Source organism: Neovison vison, chromosome 1, assembly GCF_020171115.1.
Source record: "Neovison vison isolate M4711 chromosome 1, ASM_NN_V1, whole genome shotgun sequence".
NCBI lineage: Eukaryota > Metazoa > Chordata > Mammalia > Carnivora > Mustelidae > Neogale > Neogale vison.
Genome location: NC_058091.1, coordinates 135676333 through 135695413, shown reverse-complemented (window position 1 = coordinate 135695413; position 19081 = coordinate 135676333). Strand labels below are relative to the sequence as shown.

The 19081-nt window shown below is 37.7% G+C and overlaps 1 protein-coding gene and 1 long non-coding RNA gene across 10 annotated transcripts in view; one reads left to right on the top strand and one right to left on the bottom strand.

Annotated features, from left to right (window-relative positions):
* The window catches only part of LOC122912846, a 117683-nt gene that overhangs the window by 62857 nt on the left and 35745 nt on the right, over positions 1 to 19081 (top strand). The gene's annotated exons all lie outside the window — the stretch shown is intronic.
* Positions 1 to 19081, bottom strand: part of PHACTR1 (phosphatase and actin regulator 1) — a 551546-nt gene that overhangs the window by 508101 nt on the left and 24364 nt on the right. For all 9 annotated transcript variants that reach the window (XM_044259016.1, XM_044259034.1, XM_044259025.1 and 6 more), the window contains one exon: positions 160 to 306. In XM_044259016.1, the coding sequence (XP_044114951.1) occupies positions 160 to 306 (147 nt within the window). The remainder of the gene's footprint in view (positions 1 to 159; positions 307 to 19081) is intronic.

Genomic DNA, 19081 nt, shown 5'->3' with positions numbered 1-19081 from the left:
AGCCCGGAGCCTGGCTGGGTAGGAAGGGGGGCTGGAGGGAGGGCACTGCCGGGAGGGGGACACCCAAGGAGGGGCAGGGGGCTGAGCCAGCCGGTGAGGAGGAAAGGGAGGCGAGGAAGCGAGGTGCAGGAGAGTGTAAGGCGAGAGGGTCGTCCTTACCTGCCCCTAGGTTGAAGGAGATCCTGGCTTCGGCGAGGTACGGCGTGTCGCTCTTGGAGCGGACTCTTCTGATGGGCCGCCGGTCTATATCATCCTCCGAAGATGCCGCCATTAATGTGGGAGGCAGGAGCAGGGTCGCCCGGCGAGCTGAGAGGGAGAAGGAGATGGAGAGAGAGAAGGAGAGAGGCGGAAAAGGGGAGGAGGGGAAAGGAAGAGGCTCACACACGGGGAGGGGGAGGGGAGAGGGGGATGGGAGAGGAAGGGAAGGGGACGGGGAGGGAGGGGGAAAAGAGGGGAAAAAGGAAAAAAAAGGAGGGAGCGAGAAAGAAAGAGCAAAGGAGAGAAAAGGGTGAAGGGAGAGAAAGAAAATCCGTTAAGGATTTGTGGACTGGAGCAGAGATCAGGCTATCACTGGCTTGCTCCCAGGGCTCCCCTAACTCCTCTTGCAGCCACGGGGCCAACGGGTCAGTGTTCCCGACTGACACCCCGCCTCCTTCCCGCAGCCCCAGTTTTCAGCTGTTGGCACAGATAGGCTGATGCGAAAGGGAAGACTCCAAAGCAAAGATGCCCAGTCAGCACTGTGCCCTCTCCCGCCAAACGCACTTACTCTGCTCTTCAAGTGCACACTAGGGTCTCCTTAACCCACAGGATCCTCGAGACTGAGGACGCCTGGCCAGTTGTACCAACTTAAGCTTTCCTTGCGTGGAATTATTATTGCTCGAGTACCAGCCTCTGGTGGTCACAGAGGAGGGCACTGCACTCGGGGTACCCCTCCACTCCCTCTTTCGCAACCCGGGAGCTCAAATTAAGATGCAACTAGATCTGCAATCCTCAGAAGCCCCCTTGAACCCTGGAGTTGGAAAGTAGAGGAAAAGTATAGACAAGTCTGGGAGCAGTTTGGCAATAAAGTTTTCAGAGTTGATGCTTTGAATGTACACTAGGCATATTCCCACAGAATTGAGTGACCCTCTTTTACAATCGCTAACTTCTAGGATGTGTTTATGTCTACAAAAATATCCATTCGTTTTACCCTTTAACTTTCTCTTTATTTGGGGACTTAGGGGACAAATAGTGGTCTTTGCATTGGACCTGTAGTCTCTATAGCCCTGTGCCATTGAGGTGAAGATCAAGGGCACTTTACATTTCTTTGAATGTTTGCACTGCAAACTTCCCACGTTACACAGCACAGAAGGAAGTAGAAAGGTGAATCTGAATGGTTTGATGCTCCTACTGAATCTATTGATGGGCTAAACTCTTTGATGTTTGTCTTTCCACAGCCTCAGTCACTTGGTCTTTTTATGGCCTGATGTTGCCACGCTCCTTTCTAGTAAGAGCTCACCTGGAGTACACAGATAAACGTTGCCTTGATTCCCTCCCTGCTACAAAGGAGATGTCAGGGTCGAGTCATACCCTTCAATCTCAGAGGAAGAAGGGAAGCTGGCCCAGCTCTGCCAGACTTCCCTCCGCACTTTGGCTGTCAGTTCAAACTCTTGCTCCCTAGAATCTTCAGTCTCTCTGCACTACACACATAGCTAGTAACTCTTCATCTTAGGAAAAATACAACTGCCCTTGGCCTCACTGCTTCCTCAATCTCTACAAGACTATTTCCTTTCCATTCCACTTAAGCTTCCTGTGGATCTCTTGCCCCACAGGCTCCATGTCTTAACCCCCAATCCCCTCTTTCATCCCCACTACTGGTTTCTATCCCCACCGTCCAAACAAAGTTATTTTAAAGGTCATCATATCCATTTAACAGTTAAATCCATTTCTTTCTTGTCTGCTTTTTAGTACATAGTAAACTGTTCTTGAAGAAATTTCCTCCTTTGGCTTTCTGCACTAGACTTTCCCCTGAACCATTCAGTGTCTAATTGTTTGCCAATTATCTGCATAGTTAATTTGAAATTGCTTATCCTGGCATGCAGAGCCCTTCACAACCTGATTTTAACATGTTTTTCCAAACGCATCACCCATTATTTACTTCCAGTCTGCTCGGATTTGTCCCAGTCTGGCTCACTTCTGCATCTACACATTTGCTTGTGTCACACACCACAAATTTCTTCCCTATAAACTTCCCATGTTCTCCCTCAACAATGTCAGATAACTGGTCCAATAGTCTATGTCTAGTCTATGGCATGAACCCAGTACATAGTAAATGCTCAATAGATGTTTTTTTTAAATAGAAGAAGGGAGGGGACGTAGGAGAAAAGAGAAGGAAGTAGTTGTTACATAAGTAATGAGTAGCAAGGAGTGAACTGGGGACCAAAACCGTATCTGCCTGATTTTAAATCCTGTGTCCTGAATCAGTATATTGACTTGCTAAGTATATGTATTTGGTTGACTAGCCACACTTAAAATTCACTTTTCTATGACATTTGGCTCATGATTATGTCCCATTTATCTATGTGAAACATGAATTAAAAATGGATGCCTCCTCTCCCAGGAGGCACAATAGGAACCTTTGGCTCATCAAATGAACCATGAAGGTTAATGTTTTTACATGGCTAGTCAGGGTGTAAACCAATATTATGATTCTAACATTTAGTTTCAGGCTTTTAAGGAAGTACGGAAGTAAGGAAATTAAGTCCAACCATTCTGAATACTGTAAAAACTCTGTCTTTGAATTAAGGCAGTGCCACTTGATTGTTCAATATAGGAGCCATTCTCCATCCCCTTGTATTTTCATTCTTCAACCATGTCTTAAAAACAAAGCCAATAGAGTCATTTGAAGAAACACCTAGCTTTAGCTTTCCCTGTGTTTCTTTGATTTTACATTTCATGGGTTTTGGGTTTTGGTTTTTTTTAAGATTTTATTTATTTGACAGAAAGATCACAAGTAGGCAGAGAGGCAGGCGGGGAGGTGGGGGAAGCTGAGCAGACAACCCAATGCGATGGGGGGCTCAATCCCAGAATCCCGGGATCATGACCCAAGCCAAAGGCAGAGGCTTTAACCCACTGGGCCACCAAGGCGCACCAACATTTCATGATTCTTGATATAGAGAAGTATATCTTTAGATTTCTAGATCTTATTTCGGCATTTTAGAAGTTTAAGAACTTAACGTTGCCATTACTTTAGGTGTACCTTTCTTTAAAGGAATCTCAATGTATTTTCATACAATTTCATTATGGACATTTTATTACTGAAGTAATTCTAGATAGATACACTTCTGGCAAAAACGACATAAAAATACTATGTCTATCTACATGTTCTTGAATTATTTTATTGTGTTTTTATTTCTGACTGTTCTCTTCCATTTTTTTTACTTCCTTAATTTACTCTTTTCTTTATCTTACCTAGTTTTTCCCATTCCCTTTTCACCTTGCCTACCTTCTCACATCTTTCTTACAATTTGTTCACAAAATTGATCCCATTCATGTAGCTCCCTCTTATCCCGCATGAAGGACTCACTTCAGTAGGTTTGTTCCAATGTATCCACATTCTTTATTCTCTAGGATTCCTTCCATATATATGATCTCTTATCATAAACTATCTGAGGAACATCAGGCAGGAAGCTCTGGTGTGGAATCTGGGAAGCTGGGTGCTACGCCCAGTACTACCACTACCTCACCAAGTAACACTGAGCAAGTCACTCACTTTACCAGGTTGGATCTGTCACCTCAGCTGTAAGAACGGTGGGGTCAGCTAATGGGATCTTAAGGCCCTGTCCAGCTCTAATACTCTAGGATATTTGCAGCTATTTTTCTATCTCTTCTTCCTTCCATGAACATCCATGGCATATTTTTGTCTCTTAATCTAAGAAAATACATTGTTCCTTTGATTTGGAATGAGCCATATTTAGGAAACCACATGGTACCCATATTTCTCTCAAGTGATTTCATATTATTCAAGTTTTATTTTATACAACTGTGCATCTTTTAGAATCTGTTTTTTTTACCTCATACTGTTTCTATCATGTGACAACACCCATACGATTGTTTGTGTGTATGCATGTGTGGGTGTGTATATAGAAAGAACTGAATTCAACTGTGATCTCAAGAACTTTTGAATATACTTTTTAAAAAAGATTGTTTATTTTTTAGTAGAACTGCTGATTCAGGATGAGGATTTTTTTTCTTTTCTAAAGCCAGTCAACACTTTAACACTGAAGACCCATACATGCATGTTATATCGAGACCTAGAGACAGAAAAGAGAAGCAGCAAAATAGGGTGCTTGAAAGAATAACATTTTATACATCTATCACTAGCAAGGAAGAAGAGGAAAGTGGGAAGAGAAGGAAGAAAGAAGAGAGCAATATTCCATCCTAATCAAGAAAACTCTTCAGGTGATTGAAGCTTTAAAAATATTATACATATAGTGTGTTTCTAGGACACCCTTACATTAATAACACTTAGAATATTTGTTAAAATGTTAAAAGGCCCCCAACCTGGACCTACTAAATTTTGAGGGGATGAGACCTGGGTACCTAGATTTTCAAAAGGCTCCTAACTTTGTCCATTCTCACCACTTGTTATCAACATTACACTGGAGGTCTTGGTCAATGCAGTGACTTAAGTAAAAGAAAAGAAGTTAGAAAGATATAAAGATTGGAAAACAAGAATAAAATTCTGATTAGTTATATATGTTATGATAGTATGCACACAGAATCCATAAGACTCCAGACTATTAGAAATAATAAGTGAATTTGACAACATCACTGATGTAATAGCAGTATAAAACATCAATCTTGTTTCAACACATTGACAAAATTAGGAATTCTACTTTAAAAAGAACCATTTACAATAGTATCATAATCATCAAATACCTATGAATAAATCTCACAAAAGGTGAGCAGGACCTCTACATGAAAAACTACAAAATATTCAAAAAAAGGAATTAAGAAGAGTAAACAAATGAGGAGGGATGACTAAACCATTCTCATGCTCATGGATTAAAAGACACACTTTGTAAAGGCATCAGTGTTTTCAAATTGGTCTATAGAGTCAATGAAATTCCAGTTAAAATTCAAGCTTTTTTTATTTTAAAGTGACAAATTGATTCTAAAATTTAAATGAAAATGCAAAGGGATAAGATTAGCTTTATCATGACAAATAAGGAAATAGCTGGGGGATTTACAGTAGAAGATATCAAGACATTATAAAGGTACAGAATTCAAAAACAAAGTAGGATAACTAGACAAATGGAAGAGAACAGAGAATTTAATAGTCTCATATATAAACAGTCACCTGATTATGACAAGAGTCTCACTGCAGTTTTGTGAGGGAAAGATGGACTCTTCAATGAATATTGCTTGATCACTTAGATATTCATATGATAGAAAACAAACCTTGATCCCTATCTCACACCATACACAAATTCAATTCCAAATGGATCATGAACTTAAGTGTGAAAGGGAAACAATAAGGTTTCTAGAAGAAAATTTTTTCACAGAAGTATATTTTATGACCAAAGTAAAAAAAATTTTAAGAAGATTTTATTCATTTATTTGACAGAGAGAGACAGCAAGAGAGGGAACACAAGCAGGGGGAGTGGGAGAGGGAGAAGCAGGCTCCCTATTGAGCAGGGAGCCTGATGCGGGGCTCAATCCCAGGACCCTGGGATCATGACCTGAGCTGAAGGCAGACACTTAAAACTAAGCCACCCAGGTGCCCCAGAAGCAAAGATTTTTAAACAGGACATGAAAAGCACTAACAATAAAAGAATGAGCAGACATGTTGATGCTACTAATGTTAAGAACTTTCATTCATCACAAGACAGAATTAAAAATGTAACATACCAAAATATGTGGGATGCAGTTAAAATAATACTGATAGGGGAATTTATAGCACTAAATGTCCATATAAGAGAAAAGGAAATTCTCATATCAATAACCCTACCTCAAGAACTTAGGAAAAGAGGAAAATAAATCTAAAATAAGTAGAAGGAAAAAACTAATAAAGATAAGATCAGAAGTCAGTGCAATTGAAAATATGGAAACAATAAAAAAGTAAATGAAACAAAAAGCTCATTCTTCAAAAAAAAAAAATTGATTAACTTTTAATAAGCATAACAAAGATAAAAATAAAGAGTATACAAATTACCAATAACAGAAATCAAATAGACATAATAACTATAGATCCCATATTTATTAAAAGGATAATAAAACTACAAACATCTTTATGCTCACATATTCAACAACTTAATAAAAATAAACTACATGCAATTTTTTTTATCTTTATTTTTTTTTTTTTAGTTAACATATAATGTATTATTTGCCTACAGGTGGTGTTCTTAAATAGAGAAAAGACATGGGTTCCTGGCTAGCTCAGTGGGTGAGGCATGTTATAAATCTCAGGACTGTGAGGTCCAGCCCTATACTGAGTGTGAAGATTACTTTAAAAATAAAACCTTAGGGGTACCTGGGTGGCTCAGTCAGTTAAGCATCCTTGGGTCATGATCCAAGGGTCCTAGGATGGAGCCCACCCCATCAGACTCTTTAGTCTGTGGGGAGTCTACTTCTCCCTCTGCTCCTCCCCAGCTTGTGCTCTCTTTCTCTCTCAAATATATACATAAAACTTTTAAAAATTAAATAAAATCTTTAAAAAATAAAGAGAGGCATCATTAGGGGAGTTGAAAGGCAAGCCACAGAATGGGAGAAGATATTTTCAGATTTGTGGATGACAAAGGACTTGTAACTAGATTTTTTTGTTTGTTTGTTTGTTTTTAAAGATTTTATTTATTTAACAGACAGAGATCACAAGTAGGCGGAGAGGCAGACAGAGAGAAAGGAGGAAGCAGGCTCCCTGCTGAGCAGAGAGCCCGATGTGGGGCTCCATTCCAGGACCCTGGGATCATGACCTGAGCCAAAGGCAGAGGCTTTAACCCACTGAGCCACCCAGGCACCCAGGACTTGTAACTAGAATTTATTTATAAACAATAAAGAAAAGACAGACAACACAATTCGATATATTTTTTTAAATGGGCAAAAGACTTGAATAGGCACTTCTCACAAAGGAAAATCCAAATGTCCAATAAGCATAAGAAAAGATGCTCAAAATCATTACTTAAAGGTAAATTCAAATACAGAGCTCAATGACATCTGTCATTCTGGCTAAGACTTTAAAGTCATTCAATGCCAAGTTTTGTTGAGGATGTGGGAGAAGTGGAGTTCTCATGAAAGCTGGTAGGAATGTAACCTTGTAAAACCACTCTGGAAAGCCATTTACACACACATTATACATAAATATAGGTAAACACACAAATGCCTTATGACATGGACATGTATGTCCATAGTAAATGTATCCATAATAGCCCCAAACTGGAAATAACCCAAATGGCCATCAAAAGCAAAATATACAAAAATGATTTTAATATCTTCATTACAGAGTCATACTTCATGGAAATGAAAAAGAACAAATTATCTCTATAAGCAACAAGACAGATGAATCTCTTAAGTATAATGTTTGACAAAAGAAGCCAGATCTATACATTGTATGAATATTTGCAGATTCCATTTATGCAAAGTGCAAGAAAAATAAATAAACCTAATACGCAGTGATAGGTGGTTGATTAGAAAGATAACATCTTGGAAGGCTCACAAAGGAACCTTTCAGTATCTTGACTTGAGTGGTGATTATACGTTTTAGAGAAAGTGATCATTTTTGTAAAAGTTCATTAAGTTATACATTTTATATTTGTGCACATCACTTTATATATTATATACCACTAAAAAATAAATTTTAGAAAGCTCTCAGCTCACAAAATTGTGCTCAATTTAATAAAAATTTGCTAGTCACCATTTACTACACTTCTAGAAATAAAACATTTATAATATTATATAAAAAATATATCTTGGAGAATATTATGGTATGTGAAGTATTGTAGTTATTTGATACCAACTATTATCAATTTAAAAATAAAAGCACAAGCTCTTTTTTAAATTAAAAAAATCATCTAGCTTATTACTATGCACAAATAAATATAATCATCACATTTAAGCACCAAATATTTACAAAACCACACTATTAATAACAACTTAATTTGATCTGATTAAATAGTTTCCTAATAACTTGGGCCATTTTTGTGATCATTCCACTACCCCAAAATTCTGTAGGGTTGTTTTATTTTTCCTGTCTCAGCTTTAGTTTTAGGCTATATCATATCTGTCTTTTATAACCATGCTCTTTTAAGTATTCTATTCCCAGCGTTCTGTGCTACATGAAAAACAACAACAAATAACCAGATTGGAAATGCATGTAAGGAATAACGAAGGAACGATGGGAGTAGGCTTCCTGTTATGCCAGAAACAAGGCAGCATTCCTTCAAATTAAGGGGTATGTTACAACACAGGAACCAGCTTGAAGGGGGTTGCACTGGCCAAATCTGGAACAGTGTGAGCACAAAAAACAATTAAGTCCACTAATGAATAATAAATTACTAATCATGGGTATTCATGAGCCCTAATAATAAATAGATAAGTGGATAAAACTGATACTAATTGGATAAATAACTAGATAAGTAAATGTAGGAAAGGGGAGGACTTTGGCTTCCAGTAGAATGCGGAGAGCTGACACATCAGTTCAGAAGGAATGCAGGAGTTAAAAATCATTGTTTTGCAGCCGTTGTAATAAAGATCAAGCAAGAAAAAAAAAATCAAGAACAAGCAAGGATCCATAATAGATGCTAAGTGTAGGGGGAAAATCTGATGATGTTATTTTCATGATCTTAAAATTTCTCCCACAGTTTTATTAGTTTTAAGGGAGAAACTGGAAAACACCTTGGCTGAGGAATCAAAATTACCATCACCACAGAGGGACAAATGGACATTGAGTACCTCCAGATGTGACACCTAGTGAACATGACATTACTCTTGGAGTGTTCCAGCCTAGAATGCATAACCTGAGTAGAATGATGGGGAAATATCAGACAACCTCAAAAGTAGGAAGTGTTTATTAAAAAAGAAGAAGGGGAACTGTATTGCCAAAAAAAAAAAAAAAAATTGCCCATGTTCTAAAAGGCAAATTAAGGCTTTGAAAATTTCCAGGTAAAAGATATCTGACTCTAGACTGAGCTCTGCACTGGAGACAGATCTTAGACTGAACTGATTCCAGATCCTGTCTTGCAGGGAAAAAGTGCTATAAAGGACTTTCTGGGGTCAGTTGAGAAAATTGAAATCCAAAGAGCAGATTAAAGTATCAGTGTTAAAGAGGTGAAAGACCTGTACTCTGAAAATTATAAAACACTGATGAAAAAAATTAATGATGATATAAAGAACTGAAAAGCACTCCATGCTCATAGACTGGAAGAAAAAATATTATTATAATGTGTATATGACCCAAAGGAATCTACAGATTCAATGAAATCCCTATCAAAATGCCAAGAGCATTTTTCACAGAGCCAGAACAAACAATCCTACAATTTGTATGGAACCGCAAAAGATCCCCTATAGCCAAAGCAATAGTGAAAAAGCAAAGCAAAGCTGGAGGCATCACAGTTCCAGACTTCAAGTTATATTACAAAGCTGTAGTGATGAAAACAGCATGGCACCAGCACCAAATAGACACACAGACCAATGAAACAGAACAGGAAACTCAAAAAAGAACCCACAACTATATGGTCAATTAATCTTCAACAAAGCAGGAAAGACTGGCCAATGGGAAAGACAGTCTCTTCAACAACTGGTGTTGGGGAAAGTGGGTAACAACATGCAGAAGACTGAAACTGGACCACTTACTTACAACATACACGAAAATAAATTTAAAATGGATTAAAGACCTAAATGTGAGCCATTAAGCCATAAAAGTCTTAGAGGAGAATACAGGCAGTAAACTCTCTGACATGGCTATAGCAAATTCTTTCTTGTTATGTCTCCTGAGACAAGGGAAACAAAAGCAAAAGTAAATGACTGGGACTTCCTCAAAATAAAAAGCTTCTGCACAGTGAAGGAAACAATCAACAAAACTAAAAGGCAGCCTATGGAATGGGAGAAGATATTTGCAATGACATACCTGATAAAGGGTTGGTATTGAAAATCTATAAAGAATTCACCAAACTTAACACCCAAAAATCAAATAATATGGTTAAGAAATGGGCAGAAGATGTGAATAGACACTTTTCCAAGGAAGATTTCCAGACGGCTAATAGACACATAAAATGATGCTCAACATCACTGCTCATCAGAGAATTACAAATCAAAACGGTGATAAGATATCAACTCATACCTGTCAGAATGGCTAAAACCAACACAAGAACGGGTGCTGACAAGGATGCAGAGTAAGGGAATCCTCTTGTACTGTTGGTGGGAGTGAAAGTTGGTGTAGCCACTCCGGAAAACAGTATGGAGTTTCCTCAAAAAGTTAAAAATAGAGCTACTCTATAATCCAGCAATTGCACTGTTAGATGTTTATCCAAGGAATATAAAAATACAGATTCAAAGGGATACATGCACCCTGATATTCACAGAAGCATAATGTGCAGTATCCAAATTATAGAAATAGCCCAAGTGTCTAGAGACTTATGAATGGATAAAGAAAGTGTGTATATTTATACAAGGGACCATTATTCAACCATAAAAGAATGAAGTCTTGCCATTTGCAATGATATGGATGAAACTAGAGGGTATTATGTTAAGCAAAATAAATTAGTCCGAGAGAGACAAATACCATATGATCTCACTCATAGGTGGAATTTAAGAAACAAAAGAAAATGAACAAAGGAGGGGAAAAAAGAGAGTCAAACCAAGAAAGAGATTATTAACTGTAGAGAACAAATTGACAGCTACCAACCAGAAGGGAGGTGGGTGGGGGGATGTGTGAAGTAGGTGATGGAGATTTTAGGGCACTTGTGAGAACCAGGTGATGTATGGAAGTGTTCAGTCACGATATTGTGCACCTGAGACCAATATCACACTGCATGTTAACTAACTGGAATTTGAACAAAAATTTTAAAAATATATAAATTATCAACCTTCAATGTACTGCAGTTGACAGCTGTGCTGTGGTCATGAAAGAGGCTATCCCATTCTTATTCTTAGGAAATACACAGTAACATATTAGGGATAAAGAGCCATGATGGCTTCAGAAAAAAATATGTATGTACATATATACACAGACAGACACACACACAACTGCATGTAAATATTCTCTCTCCCTCTCCTTCTTGCCCCCCTCCCTCTCTCAATATTAATATACCCTTTTGCATTCCTCTCTGGATAGATCAAGCAACTGGTTGATAGAAAGATAGAGGCAAGAGAACAAAGGATAAGCAAATGGGGTAACATATTATCAATAGGTGAATCTGAGTAAAAGTAAGTAAGTATGCTTTTTACTATTTTGTTTTTGCAACTTTTCTGTAAGTTTTTTCTAATAAGATTTAGAAGTTACTAGCAAACACATGTTTCTTTCTACTTAGGAGAGTGTCCAAGGGCTAGTGATGATGTGACATCCTTACTTTCAATCTTTCTGAAAAAGTATCATATTTAGTTATTCACACAGGGTGTAGATAAATACAGTATCGACCATAAAGGATAATCTGTCCTGCAGTTATGCTAGAGTTCTCTGAATTTTTGTTTAAAACTTTAAATTTTTAAAAGTTAAATGACTGATTGATAGAGGACTCCAGCAGAAGAAGAACCTGGGCTGTATAGAGGAAGTATGTATGTCAGTATTTTGCATATCTAACATGAGTCAAAAATCCAAGAACCTCCTCACCCAAAATGAATGATACCAGGGCACCTGGATGGCTCAGTTGGTTAAGCATTCAACTCTTGATTTTGGCTTGGATCATGATCTCTGTGTTGTGAGATTGAGCCCCTCCTCGGGCTCCATGCTGGGCATGAAGTCTACTTAAGACCCTCTCACTGTCCCTCTGCCTCTCCTCCAGCCCCTCTCTCTCCCCCTCCTTTTCTAAAAATAAATAAATAAGATGTCACTAACTGCAGTGATGTCATTCAAAATCATTCATGTAGAAAATACAAAATGTAAATAAGGATCAGTGTTATTAACTGCAATGTCAACCTTAGAAGTTTGCATTAGTAACATATATTTTAAATAGATTTTACAAAAAAATCCCAAAAGGAGACTTAATTTAGTAAGTAGCTGCTGAGACATTTGTTCTTTTCTATAAATATGCATACTTTGCTAGAAAACCGAGAATCTGTGGAATTATTATTAGTACATCTTAGCTCTGTCTAAAGTTACCATTAAATGAGCTATCCACTCCACAAAGTTCTGGTATGAATCCTCTTTTCTTTCTGGCTAATTTTGTGGGGCCCACGAAGGAGAGGGGGTGACTGCCTTGCTTTTATAACTGCTACCTAGAATTCCAGCTCCACAGTGTTTACCGGTCCTAATTCAGATTTTTAGCCTATGTGAATAGAACTATGGAATTCTGAAGTGCACAGCAATCTCCAAAGGTGGTGGCCTCTCAAAGAGATGGTTCCATGCCTTGCATTCAGGCCAGCCCTGTTTCCTCTAATAATATGGGTCTAATATTGACTTTGTCTGACTCTTCTTTTAAAGCTTTAATATCTAGCTTTCCTTGAATTAATAATGGGATAAAGATGGATGCAAGACAATTTAATAGCTACCTGAACACTGGCACAAGTGACTTTTTATCCAGAGGGACTACACTTGTGTGTGTGTGTGTGTGTGTGTGTGTGTGTGCAATTGTACCTAATTTTAAAATCACTTGAGACTTTGAGATATATTAGCAACATCTGCCATGTTTTTCACTACTTTTGAGATTTTTCTGCTCTTGTAAAACTTCTTGTGTGTTGTGATAACCAGCCTCCAAGATGGCCCTCAATGATCCCCAACTCCTAGTATTCATACCCTTGCGTAAGTCCCCTCCCATAACAAGGTTGGTCTCTGTGACTACTAGAATATGCTAGAAGTGATGGTGTGTCATTTCCAAATGATATGGCTTCTACCTTGCTTTATCTTTGAGTCTCTTGCTCTGAAAGAAGCCAGCTGGAATGTTATGGGGGAAACCATGCAAGAAGCCTACGGAGAGGCTCATGTCGCAAGGACCGAGCCTTCTGAGTGAGCCACCTTGGAAGCCCTAGTCAAGCCTTTTGATGATTGCAGCCTTTTTTGGGGGGGTAATTTTGTTTTGTTTTAAATTTTAGGTGGTTAACATATAGAGCGATATTGGTTTCTGTTACGGAACTTGGTGACTCATCACTATATATAACACCCAGTGCTCTTCCTAACAAGTGCCCTTTTTTATCTCTATCACTCATCTAGTCCACCTGCCACACACCTCCCTCCAACAACACAATTTTTTTCTCTACTGTTAAAAGTCCCTTATGGCTTGTTTCCCTCTCCCCTTTTTTCTTTCCCTCCTCCCCATGTATTCCTGCTTTCTTTCTCAAATTCCACATATAAGTGAAATCATATAGTATTTGCCATTCTCTGACTCACTTCACTTTGTGTAGTAGACTCTACCTCCATTCATATCATGGCAAATGGCAAGAGCTCAGTCTTTTTGATGGCTGAGTAATATTCATGTGTGTGTGTGTGTGTGTGTGTGTGTGTGTGTGTGTGTTCTTATCTATTCATTAGTCGATGGACATTTGGGCTCTCTCCATAGTTTGGCTATTATTGATAATGTTGCTAGAAACATTGGGGTGCATGTATCCCTTTGAGTCTGTATTTTTGTACCCTTTGAGTAAATACTAGTGCAATTGCTGGGTCAGAGGTAGCTTTATTTTTACATTTTGAGGAAATTCCATACTGTTTTCTAGAGTGGCAGCACCAGTTTGCATTCCAATGAACAATGCAAGAGGATTCTCCTTTCTCTGCATCCTCACCAACATCTGTTATTTCCTGTGTTGTTAATTTTAGCCAGTCTAAAATGTGTGAGGTGGTATCTCATCACGGTTTTGATTTGTGTTTCCCTGATGATTAGTGATGTTGAGCATATTTTCATTGTCTATTAGCCATCTGTATTTTTTTAAGTGTCTCTTCATATCTTCTGCCCATTTCTTAGATGGCTTATTTGTTTTTTTGGATAATGAGTTTGGTGAAATCCTTGTAGATTTTGGATACTAATCCTTCATCAGGTACATCATCCACAAATATCTTCTCCCATTCTGTAGGAACCCCATTCTGTAGTTATGTTGATTTCCTTTGCCGTGAAGAAGCTTTTTATCTTGATGAAGTCCCAATAGTTCATTTTTGCTTTTGTTTCCCTTGTCTCTTGTGACATGTCTAGAAGTTACTACATCTGAGGTCAAAGAGGTTTCTGCCTGTGGTCTCCCCTAGGATTTTGATGGTTTCCTGTCTCACATTAAGATCTTTCATCTATTTTGAATTTATTTTTGTATATGGTGTAAAAAAGGGGTCCAGTTTCATTCTTGTGCATGTTGCTATCCAGTTTTCCCAACACCATTTGTTGAAGAGACTGTCTTTTTTCCATAGGATATTTCCTGCTTTGTCGAAGATCAGTTGACATAGTTGTGTGTCCATTTCTGGATTCTCTATTCTGTTCCATTGATCTAGGTGTCTGTTTTTGTGCCAATACCATACTGTCTTGATGATTACAATTTTGCAATATAGCTTAAAATCCAAAATCACGATACCTCCAGCTTTTTTTTTTTTTTCAGAATTGCTTTGGCTATTTGGTTCCACAAAAATTTTAGGATTGTTTTTCTGGTTGGGAAAAATGCTGGTGGTATTTTTATGGGGATTGCTCTAAATGTGTAGTTTGCTTTGGGTAGTATAGACAATTTAACAGTGTTTGTTCTTCCAATCAATGAGCATGGAATGCTTTTCCATTTCTGAGTCCTCTTCAATTTCTTTCATAAGTGTTCTATAATTTTATTTTTTTTTTAGATTTTATTTATTTATTTGACACAGAGAGAAATCACAAGTAGGCAGAAAGGCAGGCAGAGAGAGATGGAGAAGCAGGTTCCCTGCCAAGCAGAGAGCCTGATGTGGGGCTTGAGCCCAGGACCCTGACATCATGACATGAGCCAAAGGAGAGGCTTAACCCACTGAGCCACGCAGGTGCCTTAGTGTTCTATAATTTTAGACTATATATCTTTTGCTTCTTTAGTGAGATTTATTCCTAGGTACCTTATTGGTTTTGGTACAGTTGCAAATGGGATCAATTTCTTGATTTCTTTTTTTTTTTTTTTTTTTTGCTGCTTTGTTATTGGTGTACAGAAATGCAACAGATTTCTGCACATTGATTTTGTATCTTGAGACTGCTGAATTCATATATGAGTTCTGGCAATTTTTTGGTCTGGTCTTTCGGGTTTTCTACATAGAATATCATGTCATCTGTAAATAGTGGAAGTTTGCCAATTTGGATGCCTTCTATTTCTTTTTGTTGTTTGATTGTTGAGACTAAGACTTCTGGTATTATGTTAAATAGTAATGGTGAGAGTGGACATCCTTGTCTTGTTCCTGACTATAGGGGAAAGGCTCTCAGTTTTTCCCCATTGAGGGTAATATTGCTGTTGTCTTTTGTATATGGCCCCTACAATGTTGTGGTATGTTCCACTTATCCCTACTTTATTGAGGATTTTTATCAGGTAAGGATGCTGTATTTTGTCAAATTCTTTTTCTGCAGCTTTTTACAGGATCATATAGTTCTTTCTTTTCTTTTTTTTTAAAAAATATGCTATATCACGTTGATTGATTTGCAAATATTAAATCATGCCTGCTGCCCAGGAATAAATCCCACTTGATCATGGTGAATAATTCTTTTAATGTACTGTTGAGTGCACTTTGCTAATATTTTGTTGAGAATTTTTGCATCCATGTTCATCAGGGATATTGGCCTGTAATTCTCCTTTTCAGTGCAGTCTTTGTCTAGTTTTAGAATCAAGGTAATGTTGGCATAGTAGAATGAGTTTGGAAGTTTTCCTTCCATTTCCATTTTTTTGGAACAGTTAGAGAAGAATAGGTATTAACTCTTTGTCTGATAGAATTCCCTTGGGAAGTCATCCAGCCCAGGACTTTTGTTTGTTGGGAGATTTTTGATTACTGATTGAATATCTTTGCTGGTTATGGGTGTGCTTAATCTTCCTATTTCTCCTGTTGCAATATTGGTAGTTTATAGCTATCTAAGAATTTGTTCGTTTCTTCCAGGTTGCCCAGTTTGTTGGCATATAATTTCTCATTTTCTTATAATTATTTGTATTTCTGTGTTGTTGATTGTGATGTCTCCTCTATCATTTGTGATTTTATCTATTTGGGTCCTTTCTCTCTCTTTTTTTTTTTATAAGTCTGGCTAGCAGTTTATTATTTTTATTAATTCTTCTGAAGAACAAGCTTTTAGTTTCATTAATCTGTTCTACTGGGTTTTTTTTTCTATATCACTTATTTCTGCTCTAATCTTCATTATTTCCCTTCCTCTCCTGGCTTTAGGCTTTATTTTCTCCTTTTCTAACTCATTTAGGTGTAAAGTTAGGTTGTGTATTTGAGATTTTTCTTGCTTCTTCAGGTAGTCCTGCACTGCAATATTCTTTCCTCTTAGGGCTGCTTTTGCTGCATCCCAAAGGTTTGGGGCTATTGTGCTTTCATTTTCATTTGCTTCCATGTATTTTTAAATTACTCTTTAATTTCCTGGTTGACCCATTCATTCCTTAGTAGGATGTTCTTTTACCTCCATGTACTTGAGGTTTTTCCAATTTTTTTCTTATGGCCAATATCAAGTTTCATAGAAGTGTGGTCTGAAAATATGCATGGTATGATCCCAATCTTTTTGGATTTGTTGAGACCTGATTTGTGAGCCTGTGTGATCTGATCTGGAGAATGTTCCATGTGCATCTGAAAAGAGCATGTATTCTGCTGTTTTAGAATTCATTCTGGATCTATCTGTTAAGTCCATCAGGTCCAGTATGTCATTCAAAGCCACTGTTTCCTTGTTGATTTTCCACCTAGATGATCTGTCCATTGCTGTAGGTGGTGTGTTAAGGTCCCCTGCTACTATTTGTATTATCATCAATGTGCTTATTTATGTTTGTTATCAGTTGATTTATATATATGGATGCTCCCAAGTTCGGGGGGATAAATATTTTCAATTGTTATATCCTCTTGATGTATAGACACCTTAATTATGATATAATGCCCTTCTTTATCTCTTGTTACAGTCTTGTTTTAAAATCTAGTTTGTCTGGTATAGGTATGGTATGGCTACTCTGGTTTTCTTTTGATGTCCATTAGCATGATAGATGGTTCTCCAACCCCTCACTTTCAATCTGCAGATGTCTTTAGGTCTCAAATGAGTCTCTTGTAGGCAGTATATAGATGGGTCTTCTTTTTTAGCCATTCTGATACCCAATGTCTTTTTATTAGAGCAGTTAGTCCATTTACATTTGGAGTGATTATTGAAAGATATGAATTTAGTGCCTTTGTGTTACCTGTAAAGTTGGTGTTTCTGGTGATGTTCTCTGTTCCTTTCTAGCTTTTGTTGTTTTTGGTCTTTTTATCTCCACTCTAAGAGTCTCCCTTAAAATTTCTTGCAAAGCTGGTTTAATAATCATGAACTCCTTTAGTTTTTGTTTGTCAGGAAACCTGTTAGCCCTCCTTCTATTCTGAATGACAGTCTTGGTGGATAAAGAATTCTTGGCTCATATTTTTCTCATTCAGCAGGCTGAGTATTTCTTTCCACTCCTTTCTGGCCAGCCAAGTCTCTGTAAACAGATTCCCTGCAAACCTGATCTGTCTTCCCTTGTAGGTTAAGGTCCTTTTTTCCCTTGCTGCTTTCAGGATCCTTTCCTTATTTGTGTCTTTTGTGAACTTGACTATAATATGCCTTGATGATGGCTGGCTTTTGCTGAATGCAATGGGAGGTCTCTGTGCTTCTTGGATTTTATGTCTGTGTCCTACCCCAGATTAGGGAAGTTTCCAGCTACAATTTGTTCAAATAAACCTTCTGCCCCCTTATCTCTTTTTTTTTTTTTTTAAAGATATTTATTTATTTATTTGACAGAGAGAGATCACAAGTACACAGAGAGGCAGGCAGAGAGAGAGGAGGAAGCAGGCCCCCTGCTGAGCAGAGAGCCCAATGCGGGACTCGATCCCAGGACCCTGGGATCATGACCTGAGCCGAAGGCAGCGGCTTAACCCACTGAGCCACCCAGGCGCCCATGCCCCCTTATCTCTTATCTTCTGGGACTCCTATGTTACAAATGTTATTATGTGTTACTAAGTCACTGAATTGTCTAAGTCTACCTTTGTGGTCTGTTACCTTTCTTTCCCTTATTATTATTTTTATTTTTATTATTTTTATTATTTATATATTTATTATATATATAAATATATAATATATTTTTATTATTTATATATTTACTATTATATTTATTATTATTATGTTTATTATTATTATTTTCCATAATTGTACCTTCTATACCACTGATTTGCTCTTCTGCTCGGTCCATCCTATTTCTATGGCCTCCAGTTGTGTTTGCATCTCTGTTACAGCGTTTTTAATTTTGGCCTGACTAAATTAAAGGCTTCTCTAGTGTCTTCTATGCTTTTCTGAAGCCCAGCTAGTATTCTTATACTTAGTGTTTTAAATTCTAGTTCAGACATCTTACTGCAGTCTGTATTGGATTTACTCAATGAGTTCTACCTCATGTTCTTTCTTTTAGGGTGAATTCCTCCATCTCATCATTTTGTCCAGAAAAGAAAAGAAGAAAAAACAACAACAAAACAACAATCCCCCAAGCCCCCCAAAACAAAAACAAACCACAAAGGAGAAAAAAAACAAAAAACAAAAAAACAACCAAAACCCAAACCCCAAAACAAGAAAAACAAAAACACAAAACAGAAAAACTCCCACTCATTCCTGGGTGTGTTTTGGTTTGCTTGTTAAAAGAATATGGATTCTAGAGGTGCCTGGGTGGCTCAGTCTTAAGCGTTTACCTTTGGCCCAGGTCATGCATCCCTCATTAGGCTCCCTGTTCATGATCCCTCATTAGGCTCCCTGTTCATGAGGAAGCTTGCTTCTCCCTCTCCCACTCATCCTGCTTG